This window comes from Panulirus ornatus, chromosome 13 (genome assembly GCF_036320965.1).
Source record: "Panulirus ornatus isolate Po-2019 chromosome 13, ASM3632096v1, whole genome shotgun sequence".
Classification (NCBI taxonomy): domain Eukaryota; kingdom Metazoa; phylum Arthropoda; class Malacostraca; order Decapoda; family Palinuridae; genus Panulirus; species Panulirus ornatus.
In genome coordinates, this window is record NC_092236.1 from 15,337,165 (window position 1) to 15,351,238 (window position 14,074).

At 40.2% G+C, this 14,074-nt stretch overlaps 1 protein-coding gene across 1 annotated transcript in view; it reads right to left on the minus strand.

The window, feature by feature from the left end:
- Nucleotides 1-2,645: 2,645 nt before the first annotated feature.
- The window catches only part of LOC139752787 (zinc finger CCCH-type with G patch domain-containing protein), a 54,553-nt gene continuing 43,124 nt past the window's right edge, over nt 2,646-14,074 (minus strand). Inside the window, exon 10 of the mRNA XM_071668703.1 lies at nt 2,646-3,519. Coding sequence (XP_071524804.1) covers nt 3,197-3,519 — 323 coding nt within the window. The 3' untranslated portion in view covers nt 2,646-3,196. The remainder of the gene's footprint in view (nt 3,520-14,074) is intronic.

Below are 14,074 nucleotides of genomic sequence, written 5' to 3' on the forward strand. Positions count from 1 at the left end.
ACAATATTTTTGCTTAATGCCATGAAATGTCCTCAGCTTTTTCCATCCTTGCATTTTTCAAAGATCAATCAGCTATCTACATCATCAATCTGGTTTAAAAACTTTGAGGTTGTATAAAGGTCACCCCTTAGTCTTTTCTCTTCCATGATATAAATCTAAAGCCTCTAGCCTTCCTGTAGAACTCAGCTCTCCTGATTTTAGTACCATCTTACCTGCCTTCCTCAGGACCTTCTTTTAGTTCTCTATGCTTTATGCAGTGACCAAACTTTAGAACTATACTCTAGTTCTGGCCTAATGTAGGATATAAACTGTTTGCTGATTATTTCCTTATGTACATAGTTCGTAGGTTTTCCAATATCTGCTGAAGACAATCTGTCTCCTTTCCTGTTCTATTAATGAGGAACTCTGTTGGCAGGAAGTTACTCCATCAACAACTACTGCAAGGGAATGGCCTGAAAGAGAGCTATGCAGTAGGGAAGAGAGAGAAAGGAACAAAAACCAAAGGAGGGAAATTCAGTGGGCAAAGACTTGTGTCATACCCAGTCAAATGCTTTGAAGATTTCGATGGCCACGACAAAAGCTTCAATAAAATCCCTGTGAGAGGAGGACCAGAGATGAGTCATACAGGAAAGATCACCAATAGACCTAGTTCTGCAAACTCCATATTGGTCATGAAAAAGAGGGAAATGGTTTTCTAAGCATTTGAAAAAGTGGAAGGAAGAGAGAGTTTCAGACTATGGTACTTTTGTTTCCACATCTCTTTCATTATAAGGGAATACATCTATTTAACTCTTTGTGCTTACCTTCTCACTCTCTTTCAGTTAGATTAGTCTGGCAATGACTGCTCCTCACAAGTACCTGTAGCTCATCTAGACTGATGTTCCATCTCCTTCAGTGTTGTTCCTCTCAAGAAGAGTAATCACTCAGTATAGGTCTCCAAATTCTGGATCTTCCCACAGGCTGTGTACTAAATGTAGGCCATTTGCATAACTTTCATTGCAGGTAGTTATGAAAACTACAATAGGCTCCACACCCATCTCACTCTGAATATGGACATCATGATTCTTTTACTGCTAGTCTTAGATGTCAACTTCCAGGTTTCTGAGACATTATAGATGACAGGACTTTGTATTATGGTACTGATGGTCACTTTAACTTTACTTGGAATATTTCTATCTTTTATCACTAGATATAGTGAATTTCAATCTGCTATAAACTTTTCTATTCACCTTATTTCTTTTTTAATTATTCCACTGTCATTAGAATTAACTCTTAGATAAATGAAGAAATTTACCTTAGTTTTTCTCCATTAATCCATAACTCGCAAACATTTTTCTCTCTACTTACCATCATATTTATTAATCTTCAGCTTCATTCCCTTCTCTTCCAAGCTATGATGCCTTCTGTTCAGAACAACCTGCAGTTCTTCTAGGCTTTCTGAAATCAAAGCAATGTCAGCAGTATAAGTGAAAGTCAAAACATGTCCAATGTCATATTGAATGTCTCAATATTGTCTATTTCTTACAAAAGGGGGCGATTGTGTTGTTTATTGGCTAGTTATGATTTTTGGTGTATGCATAGCTCATGGCGAGATGTCCAAGAATTGACGGAATGCCTTTATAATGCCATTGTATAAAGGCAAGGAGGAGAAAAGTGAATGTTCAAATTACAGTTGTATAAGTTTCCTGAACGTATTTTTCTCAAATTACAGTTGTATGAGTTTGCTGAGAATATTTTTTAAGTTGCATAGAAGAGGTGATTAAGAGGTTGGTGGCATGCACAGGGTATCAGAGTGAGGAGGAATATTGTGGTTTCAGGAATGGTAGATCATGTATGGACCAGGTGTTACAGAATGTTGTTTGAGAAGTACTCAAAGAAACAGCAGGATTTGTACAAGGCATTTGTGTATCTAGAGAAAGCACATGTTGAGGTTGATAAAGATACTTGGTGGTAGGTGTAATGAACATATGGTGTGGGAAGAAACTATCATAAGCAATGAAGAGTTTCGATAAAAGAGTAAGATGTATGTGTGAATAGAGAGGAATGTGAGTGGCTCTAGTTAAAGGGTCTGCAGCTGGTGTGTGTAATGTCACTATGGGTGTTTACTCTGTTTAGGGATGGAGAAGTGAAGGAAGTGAATGTGAAGGTCTTAGAGAGTGGAACAATTCTGCAATCTGTTGGGTGTGGTTGGGTCTGAAAGATAACACAGTTACAGTTTCCTCATGACAAGGAGCTAATATATTCAAATGAAAAACTGCTGAAGCTGGTTTCTGAGTTTGGGAGAGGGTGTGATAGAAGGAAGTCGAGAGAAAATGTGAATAAAAGTAAGATTATTAGGATTAGCAGTAGAGAGATACAGCTTCGTTGTATGAGTGTGCATATGGAAGTGGCTGCTTTAAATACATGGAAGTGGACATGGCAGCAAATGGAACCATTGCAGCTGAAGTGAGCCACAGTGTTTGTGAACAAGCTAAGGTTTTGGGAACTGGGAGGTTGTGGAAAACTAAATTTTAGTTTCACTTCAGTGCCCAAAAAATATTTTCCTTGATTATGTTCAGTCCCACAGCTTTTAGCTAACTGCTACATGGAGTACTAATCTGAATGTGTGAGAAAAGGGATTCTTTAATAGCAATGAAAATATAATGTTTTAGCACTTTATATTTCTATATAGGAAATGCCTTCACAAGTCACTTCAGCATGATATTCAAGGTTTTCTTTCATGTTCTCTTATTCAAGAATGGCTAATGATATAAAACTTAAGTCTTTCACTGATTACCTATGCTATAAATGCCCTATCCCCAGCATTTGTAATACATCACTTTTTCTTCATTATCACATGAAGCTTCCCTCATATTTGCAGTGCTCAATAAAAGCATTTTTACAAATTAATTTATTTTGTTTGAATTATGATTGCAATCAATGAATTATGTTACCTGATAGTATCTCCCTCTTATGTGTAATATATAGATACACAAGTAAACCTGACTGACATAAATTTTCAAATCATGTGATATAAACAAAGTAAACTAGCACATCCTATGAAGTCTTTATCGGCTTAAATACTATGAAATAATACAAGTACAATTTATGATTTTACATGTGTAATTCTATGTACAGTTTCTAATACTGAACACTAAATCTGAATGAAATGATTAATTTATGGCATGAATGATGAGAAAGTACATCAATAAAGATGCTAAAATACACACAACTTTTTAATATTCTTCCTGCTCTGCTGTTCACCTTGCACCTTCCTTTCAGCTTCTTGTAGTCTCTGTAGTTCTGTTTTCTTACTTTGTAGTTTACTATTGATAACAGATAAAGCAGCCTGATTGCCACTTTGCCTCTCTCTTGTTCCCTCCATCTTTTCTACTTCTTTTCGAAGCTGACGAATATTTTCACTCAACTGGTAATTCTTTTTATTAAGGTCCTTGATGGAGTCTTTTTGCAGTGCAGATTTGCTGACATTAATTACTGGCTTTGGGTTTGACTCATCTTTGCTGTCTTCAAAGCTTTGATCTGAAATGAAACATATGAATATCCTCAGTATTTCCAAAAGGATGAGTAACAAATTATTTTATTGCACAAGGGACATTTCATTAAAAAGATATTTTGATCATTTGTTAGTAAAACTATATTTGCAATATGAAGGTATACAATACAGGTGTCAAAATTCTTTACATTAATACTAGCATTGATATTTTGTGCTTATTTAAAACAGACAAAAAATTTCAATATTAAACACAGAGATGCCCTGCTGAACACTCATGATGCATTTCTGGAGAAAGAGATTTCAACAAATTAGCTTTCAATGGGGTCACTGTAGCATAAGTGATTTCGAATTAAGTTCCTAACAACGTTATTTCTTACCTATAGGGTGGAAAAAGAAAAATTTATCCTTTTCTTGCCTGAATCCTTTTTCTGAACTGCAAAAGCTGAGTCAAAGGTAATCCTTAGGCTTTCCACACAAGGGACTGCCGAGTCCTCCAGTAGCAAGCTTGAACCTCTCTTTAACAACCAAAAACTTCCAGAAGTCTAAGAAGTTCTTCAGCCAATTTGCAAGGCCCTGTTTTAGGTAAGTCTTGCCTGGAGCCCAAATTCAGCTATCTCAAAAGAGCTAACTTGAACCCACACTTTTGCATTTAAGAATGCTGGAGATGTCAAGGTATTCATAACAAGACAGCTCGTTAAATCATTTCTTTGGATATAAAATGAGTGTGTTTCAGTCATATGAATCTGCAAAACTATAGAGCTGGAAGCATAAACCCAGGTCATGCTGTTATAGCTATGCAGCATAGTGCCATGGTACTAAAAAGTACAAATTAAAAAAAGAAAATTCTCCTGAACTCTCTTATTACCTTTTACAAAGTTCATAAAAACCTCTTCAGAACAAGAAACTCCATCAAAAATACAAGGAACCAGTTGGACATCAGATGAAGAGGCAGTGTCCTGCCTCATTGTCTCAGTAACTCTCCAGTCCTCACCCTCACCTCCCAGGCCTTGACACACTATGCATCTCTAATTTCAGTGAGTACAGCACATGTTTATACATTGTAATCTACTTTATATTTTATATTTTATTTATTTTGCTTTGTCACTGTCTCCTGTGTTTGCGAGGTAGTACAAGGAAACAGACGAAAGAAATGGCCCAACCCACCCCTATACACATGTATATACATACACGTCCACACACGCAAATATACATACCTATACATCTCAATGTACACATATATATACACACACACACATATACATATATACACATGTACAAAATTCATACGGTCTGCCTTTATTTATTCCCATTACCACCTCGACACACATGGAATAACATCCCCCTCCCCCCTCATGTGTGCAAGGTAGCGCTAGGAAAAGACAACAAAGGCCCCATTCGCTCACACTCAGTCTCTAGCTGTCATGTTATAATGCCCGAAACCACAGCTCCCTTTCCACATCCAGGCCCCACACAACTTTCCATGGTTTACCCCAGACGCTTCACATGCCCTGATTCAATCCATTAACAGCACGTCGACCCCGGTATACCACATCGATCCAATTCACTCTATTCCTTGCCCACCTTTCACCCTCCTGCATGTTCAGGCCCCGATTACTCAAAATCTTTTTCACTACATCTTTCCACCTCCAATTTGGTCTCCCACTTCTCCTCGTTACCTCCACCTCCGACACATATATCATCTTGGTCAATCTTTCATCACTCATTCTCTCCATGTGCCCAAACCATTTCAAAATACCCTCTTCTGCTCTCTCAACCACACTCTTTTTATTTCCACACATCTCTCTTACCCTATTATTACTTACTCGATCAAACCACCTCACACCACATATTGTCCTCAAACATCTCATTTCCAGCACATCCACCCTCCTGCGCACAACTCTATCCATAGCCCACGCCTCGCAACCATACAACATTGTTGGAACCACTATTCCTTCAAACATACCCATTTTTGCTTTCCAAGATAATGTTCTCGACTTCCAAACATTCTTCAAGGCTACCAGGACTTTTGCCCCCTCCCCCCACCCTATGATTCACTTCAGCTTCCATGGTTCCATCCGCTGCCAGATCCACTCCCAGATATCTAAAACACTTTACTTCCTCCAGTTTTTCTCCATTCAAACTTACCTCCCAATTGACTTGACCCTCAACCCTACTGTATCTAATAACCTTGCTCTTATTCACATTTACTCTTAACTTTCTTCTTTCACACACTTTACCAAACTCAGTTACCAGCTTCTGCAGTTTCTCAAGTAATCTACTTATTTTTTTTTTTTTTTTTGCCACTGTCTCCCGCGTTTGCAAGGTAGCGCAAGGAAACAGACGAAAGAAATGGCCCAACCCACCCCCATACACATGTATATACATACGTCCACACACGCAAATATACATACCTACACAGCTTTCCATGGTTTACCCCAGACGCTTCACATGCCCTGATTCAATCCACTGACAGCACGTCAACCCCGGTATACCACGTCGATCCAATTCACTCTATTCCTTGCCCTCCTTTCACCCTCCTGCATGTTCAGGCCCCGATCACACAAAATCTTATTCACTCCATCTTTCCACCTCCAATTTGGTCTCCCACTTCTCCTCATTCCCTCCACCTCCGACACATATATCCTCTTGGTCAATCTTTCATCACTCGTTCTCTCCATGTGCCCAAACCATTTCAAAATACCCTCTTCTGCTCTCTCAACCACACTCTTTTTATTTCCACACATCTCTCTTACCCTATTATTACTTACTCGATCAAACCACCTCACACCACATATTGTCCTCAAACATCTCATTTCCAGCACATCCACCCTCCTGCGCACAACTCTATCCATAGCCCACGCCTCGCAACCATACAACATTGTTGGAACCACTATTCCTTCAAACATAAATTTTTTGCTTTCCAGATAATTTCCCAATTCCCAACATTTTAAAGTCCCAAAACTTTCCCCCCCCACCCTGGGACCATTCCCTTATGGTTCCAGCTGCCAACCCATTCCCGATATTAAAACTTTATTTCCCTCCAGTTTTTCCCAAAATTACCCCCAATTTACTTGTCCTTCAACCCTACTGAATAATAATTTTTTATTACATTTACTTCACTTTCTTTTTCACAACTTTACCAAATCAGTCAAAAATTTTTTGCAGTTTCTCATCCAATCAGCCCAAACACTGATATCAGCGAAAAAAATGATTCCCCAACCCCTCTACCCCCAACACATGTACCCCCCTCTCTCCAAAATTTTACTTTCACCCCCCTAATCCCCCACCCAAAAAAATTAAACAATATGGAGTTTACGCCCCCTGCCAAAACCGACATTACTGAAAACCAATCATTTTCCTCTCTTTACCATACAATGCCTTAATCCTCGAAAAAGTTTTACGCTTTAGAACTTGCCCCCCAACCATATACCTTAACACCCCTTTCCCCCTGACTTTTATCAAATCTATATATACCTTCTCCAATCCCCAAATGCTACAACAAATCCATTGCTTTTTAATATTTCTAATACATTTTCAAAGGCCCCCCTGATCCAAACATTCCCCCTTTCCCCTTCTGAAAACATGCTCCTCCCCCAAATTATGCTTGTACATGCCTTTACCCCTCAATCAATACCCTCCCATAAATACCCCGGAATACTAACAAACTTATATTGTAATTTGAACACTACCTTTATCCCTTTGCCCTTTTTACAATTGGGACAAAACATGCATTCTGCCAAACCTGGATTCACTGTGAACCCTAATAATGAATATCCCCATCAAACCCGTTAAAAACACGTCCCCCCTTTTTAAAAAATTCCCCTGAAAAATTAAACCCCACCCTTTCCGGTTTCATCTTCCCCAAACTTTCACTACCTCTTCTCTGTTTACCAAATCATTCTCCCTACCCCCACGTGATCAATACCATTCACCAAAACACCCAATCTCCACCCCACTAAACACATTAACAAAACCCTTTAAAAAACTCACTCCGTCTCCCCCTTACTTCACCCCTATTTTATTACCCCCCCATTTGCCCCTTCAAATGTTCCCCCTTTGTTTGTCTTACGCACTTTATTTACTTTTCCAAAAGATCTTTTTATTCTCCCCAAGATTTTATGATACTTTCACCCAATTCATTTTCCCTTTTTTTATTCTTGACCCTTTTCTTGACCCCTTTTCCTCTTTCTTTTTTAATTCCCCCTCATTTGCACTATTTTGAAAAATTGTCCAAATGCCTTTCTTCTCTTCTTAACAATTAATTCTTCATGACACCACCACCCTTTTAAACTACCCACATCCCCCTATGCTGTCAATTCATTTAACCAGGGTATGTGAAGCTCTGGGGAAACCATGGAAAGTTGTGGGGGCCTGGGGTGTGGAAACAAAGGGTGGGTTTTAATGCATTAAAATACAACCCAAAACTATGAGTGAATGAATGTGGCCTTTGTTTCTTTTCCCCAGCGCATCTCATTCACGGGAGGGGGGGGGGGGTCCCTAAAATTTGGTGGGGTGGCATGGAAATGGAGAGGCAGCATTTTGAATTAATGGATATATTATTTCTGTGTAGTATATTATGTAATTTAAATGTATAGGTTGTGATTGCAGTTGGGAGTTTATGTTGTAATGGTATGAGGGTGGATTGGGCCATTCTTTTGTTGTTTTTGTGTACCTCCTAATGGGAAGACAGCGACAAAGTAAAATAAAATGAAAAATATATATAAATTACATTATATATAATATATATATATATTATATTATATTAATATTATATATATATATTATTATTACACCCCTGGGGGGGGGGGGGGGAAAAAAAAATATTTCCCCAAGCCCCCTCCGTGGTAGATCGACAAAGGGGTGGGAGCGGGGGGGGGAAAACCCCTTCCCCCCTTTGTTTTTTAAACTTTCAAAAAGGGGAAAACAGAAGAAGGAGTCACAGGGGAGTGTCTCCCCCTCAAAGGCAGAGGGGTTTTTTAAAGTTGGGGATGTAACCATGAAAAGAAAAAAGGAGGATGGGATTGTTTGGGGAAAGGAAACCCTGGATGTTTTGGGCTTGATGAAACAACTAAGGGAAAGGGGGAAGAGGGGTTTGGGGGAATGCTTGGGAGTAAACCCCGGGTTAGTGAGAGGAAAAGAGAAAGGGAGGGATAGATACCCTAAACGGGATGGTGGGAGTATGTGTAGGGGAAAAGAAAGAAAAACCCCAGATTGATATGGGTAAAAGTGAAAGTTCTAGAGAGAGAGGGGGTGATTTTTGGTGCATATCACCTGGGCATAGAAAAAATCTGAGGGCAATTTTTTTGGGAGCAGGATGAATTGTTAGTAGTTTTGATGCAAAAACCGGGTTTAGTGTGGGTATTTGACTGCAAAGTGAGTCATTGGTAGTTGAGGGAATATTGGGTTACATGGGGGTGTTCAGTGTTGAAAATTTGAAATGGGAAGAGCTTGTAGTTTATTGCTAAAAAGGATTTTATTCGAATATGGTTTAAAAAAAGAAAATTATAAATTAAAACATTTTAAAGTGGGAGAGATGGCCAAAGCGTTAGGGATTAGTTTTAATTGATGGGCCGCGAAAGAGAGGCTTTGGGAGTTAATGTGTGAGGGGTTTCAAGGGAGGGAGTCTGACATTATTTTGGGGAAAAGGGAAGAGTTGAGGTTTTCAGAAGAGAAAGAAAATGTTGGGGTAAAAGGCATTTGGGGTAAGTGAGTTGGGAAGGAACTTTTGTGAGGAAGTACAGGGGAACTAGGCAGAAGGAAAAGGTGAGGGCGCTAAGAATGTAAGGGGAGTGGGGGAGGATGGGATGTATTTTGGGAAACAGTGATGGCTTGTGCAAAAGATCTTTGGCAGAGAAGCGTGGGAGGTGGGGGAGATTAGAAAGGGTATGGTGGTGGGGTGAAAAGAGATTATTAGAAAGGAAAAAGAGAGGGAGAACATACCCATTTTTGCTTTCCAAGATAACGTTTTCGACTTCCACACATTCTTCAACGCTCCCAGAACTTTTGCCCCCCTTCCCCACCCTATGATCACTTCACTTCCATGGTTCCATCTGCTGCCAAATCCATTCCCAGATATCTACAACACTTCACTTCCTCCAGTTTTTCTCCATTCAAACTTACCTCCCAATTTACTTGTCCTTCAACCCTACTGAACCTAATAATGTTGCTCTTATTCACATTTACTCTCAGCTTTCTTCTTTCACACACTTTACCAAACTCAGTCACCAACTTTTGCAGTTTCTCACATGAATCATCCACCAGTGCTGTATCATCAGTGAACAACGAATGACTCACTTCCCAAGCCCTCTCATCCCCAACACACTGCATACTTGCCCCTCTCTCCAAAATTCTTACATTCACCTCCATAACTACCCCATCCATAAAAAAATTAAACAACTATGGAGACATTACGCACCCCTGCCACAAACCGACATTCACTGAGAACCAATCACTTTCCTCTCTTCCTACTCATACACATGCCTTACATCCTCGATAAAAGCTTTTCACTGCTTCTAGCAACTTGCCTCCCACACCATATACTCTTAACACCTTCCACATAGCATCTTTATCAACTCTATCATATACCTTCTCCAGATCCATAAATGCTATCATACAAATCCATCTGCTTTTCTAAGTATTTCTCACATACATTCTTCAAGGCAACCACCTGATCCAAACATCCTTTACCACTTCTGAAACCACACTGCTCCTCCCCAATCTGATGCTCTGTACATGCCTTGACCCTCTCAATCAATACCCTCCCATATAATATCCCAGGAATACTCAACAAACTTATACCTCTGTAATTTGAACACTCACCTTTATCCCCTTTGCCTTTGTACAATGGCACTATACATGCATTCTGCCAATCCTCAGGCACTTCACTGTGAACCATACATAAAGTGAATATCCTCATCAACCAGTTAACAACACGTCACCCCCTTTTTAATAAATTCCACTGCAATACCATCTAAACCCGCCACCTTGCCGGCTTTCATCTTCCGCAAACTTTCACTACCTCTTCTCTGTTTACCAAATCATTCTCCCTCACCCTCTCACTGTGATCACATACCATCTCAGCCAAAACACCCCATATCTGCCACCCTATCATCAAACACATTCAACAAACCTTCAAAATACTCACTCCGTCTCCCTCTCACTTCACCACTACTTGTTATTACCTCCCCATTTGCCCCTTCACCAATGTTCCCATTTGTTCTCGTCTTACGCACTTTATTTACTTCCTTCCAAAAGATCTTTTTATTCTCCCTAAGATTTGATGATACTCTCTCACCCCAACTCTCATTTGCCCTCTTTTTCATCTCTTGCACCTTTCTCTTGACCTCTTGCCTCTTTCTTTTATTAATCTCCCACTCATTTGCACTATTTCCCTGCAAAAATTGTCCAAATGCCTCTCTCTTCTCTTTCTCTAACAATCTAATTCTTCATGCCACCACTCACCACCCTTTCTAATCTACCCACATCCCATATGCTGTCAATTCATTGAACCAGGGTATGTGAAGCGTCTGGGGTAAACCATGGAAAGTTGTGTGGGGCCTGGATGTGGAAAGCAAGGTGTGGTTTCAATGCATTACACATGACAACCAGAGACTATGAGTGAATGAATGTGGCCTTTGTTGTCTTTTCCTAGCGCTATCTCATTCACGTGCAGGGGGAGGGGGGGTCCATTACATGTGTGGTGGGGTGGCGATGGAAATGGAAGAAGGCAGCATGTATGAATATGTACATGTGTATATATGTATATGTCTGTGTATGTATATGTATGTATATGTTAACATGTATAGGTATGTGTATGTGCATGTGTGGGAGTTTATGTATGTACATGTGTATGAGGGTGGATTGGGCCATTCTTTTGTCTGTTTCCTTGTGCTACCTCGCTAATGCGGAAGACAGCGACAAAGTATAATAAAATGAATAATATATATATATTACATATATATATATATATATATATATATATATATATATATATATATATATATATATATATATATATATACATCCCTGGGGATAGGGGATAGGGGAGAAAGAATACTTCCCAAGCATTCCTCACGTGTCGTAGATGGCGACTAAAGGGGATGGGAGCGGGGGGCTGGAAACCCTTCCCTCCTTGTATTTTAACTTTCTAAAAGGGGAAACAGAAGAAGGAGTCACACGGGGAGTGCTCATCCTCCTCGAAGGCTCAGACTGGGGTGTCTAAATGTGTGTGGATGTAACCATGATAAGAAAAAAGGAGAGATAGGTAGTATGTTTGAGGAAAGGAACCTGGATGTTTTGGCTCTGAGTGAAACAAAGCTCAAGGGTAAAGGGGAAGAGTGGTTTGGGAATGTCTTGGGAGTAAAGCCAGGGGTTAGTGAGAGGACAAGAGCAAGGGAGGGAGTAGCACTACTCCTCAAACAGGAGTGGTGGGAGTATGTGATAGAGTGTAAGAAAGTAAACTCCAGATTGATATGGGTAAAAGTGAAAGTTCATAGAGAGAGATGGGTGATTATTGGTGCATATGCACCTGGGCATGAGAAGAAAGATCATGAGAGGCAAGTGTTTTGGGAGCAGCTGAGTGAATGTGTTAGTAGTTTTGATGCAAAAGACCGGGTTGTAGTGATGGGTGATTTGACTGCAAAGGTGAGTCATGTGGTAGTTGAGGGAATAATTGGTGTACATGGGGTGTTCAGTGTTGTAAATGGAAATGGTGAAGAGCTTGTAGATTTATGTGCTGAAAAAGGACTGTTGATTGCGAATACCTGGTTTAAAAAGAGAGATATATATAAGTATACGTATGTAAGTAGGAGAGATGGCCAGAGAGCGTTATGGGATTACGTTTTAATTGATAGGCACGCGAAAGAGAGGCTTTTGGATGTTAATGTGCTGAGAGGTGCAACTGGAGGGACGTCTGATCATTATCTTGTGGAGGCAAAGGTGAAGATTTGTTGAGGTTTTCAGAAGAGAAGAGAGAATGTTGGGGTGAAAAGAGCAGTGAGAGTAAGTGAGCTTGGGAAGGAGACTTGTGTGAGGAAGTACCAGGAGAGACTGAGTGCAGAATGGAAAAGGGTGAGCGCTAAGAATGTAAGGGGAGTGGGGGAGGAATGGGATGTATTTAGGGAAACAGTGATGGCTTGTGCAAAAGATGCTTGTGGCATGAGAAGCGTGGGAGGTGGGCAGATTAGAAAGGGTAGTGAGTGGTGGGATGATAAAGTAAGATTATTAGTGAAAGAGAAGAGAGACGCTTTTGGACGATTTTTGCAGGGAAATAATGCAAATGAGTGGGAGATGTATAAAAGAAAGAGGCAGGAGGTCAAGAGAAAGGTGCAAGAGGTGAAAAAGAGGGCAAATGAGAGTTGGGGTGAGAGAGTATCATTAAATTTTAGGGAGAATAAAAAGATGTTTTGGAAGGAGGTAAACAAAGTGCGTAAGACAAGGGAGCAAATGGGAACTTCAGTGAAGGGGCTACTGGGGAGGTGATAACAAGTAATGTTGATATGAGAAGGAGATGGAGTGAGTATTTTGAAGGTTTGTTGAATGTGTTTGATGATAGAGTGGCAGATATAAGGTGTTTCGGTCGAGGTGGTGTGCAAAGTGAGAGGTTTAGGGAGAATGATTTGGTAAACAGAGAAGAGGTGGTAAAAGCTTTGTGGAAGATGAAAGCCGGCAAGGCAGCGGGTTTGGATGATATTGCAGTAAAATTTATTTTTATTACCACACATCTCTCTTACTGTATTATTACTTACTCAATCAAACCATCTCACACCACATATTGTCCTCAAACATCTCATTTCCAGCACATTCACCCTCCTCCGCACAATTCTATCTATAGCCCGCGGCTCACAACCATATAACATCGCTGGAACCACTATTCCTTCAAACATACCCATTTTTGCTTTCCAAGATAACGTTTTCGACTTCCACACATTCTTCAACGCTCCCAGAACTTTTGCCCCCTTCCCCACCCTATGATTCACTTTCACTTCCATGGTTCCATCCACTGCCAAATCCACTCCCAGATATCTAAAACACTTCACTTCCTCCAGCTTTTCTCCATTCAAACTTACCTCCCAAGTGACGTGTTCCTCAACCCTACTGTACCTAATAACCTTGCTCTTATTCACATTTTCTCTCAGCTTTCTTCTTTCACACACTCTACCAAACTCAGTCACCAGCTTCTGCAGTTTCTCACATGAATCATCCACCAGTGCTGTATCATCAGTGAACAACGAATGACTCACTTCCCAAGCTCTCTCATCCACAACAGACTGCATACTTGCCCCTTTTCCCAAAACTTGCATTCACCTCCCTAACTAACCCAACCATAAACAAATTAAACAACCATGGAAACATCACGCACCCCTGCCGCAAACCAACATTCACTGAGAACCAATCACTTTCCTCTCTTCCTACATGCACACATGCCTTACATCCTTGATAAAAACTTTTCACTGCTTCTAACAACTTGCCTCCCACACTATATATTCTTAATACCTTCCACATAGCATCTCTATCAACTCTATTATATGCCTTCTCCAGATCCATAAATGCTACATACAAATCCACTTGCTTTTCTAAGTT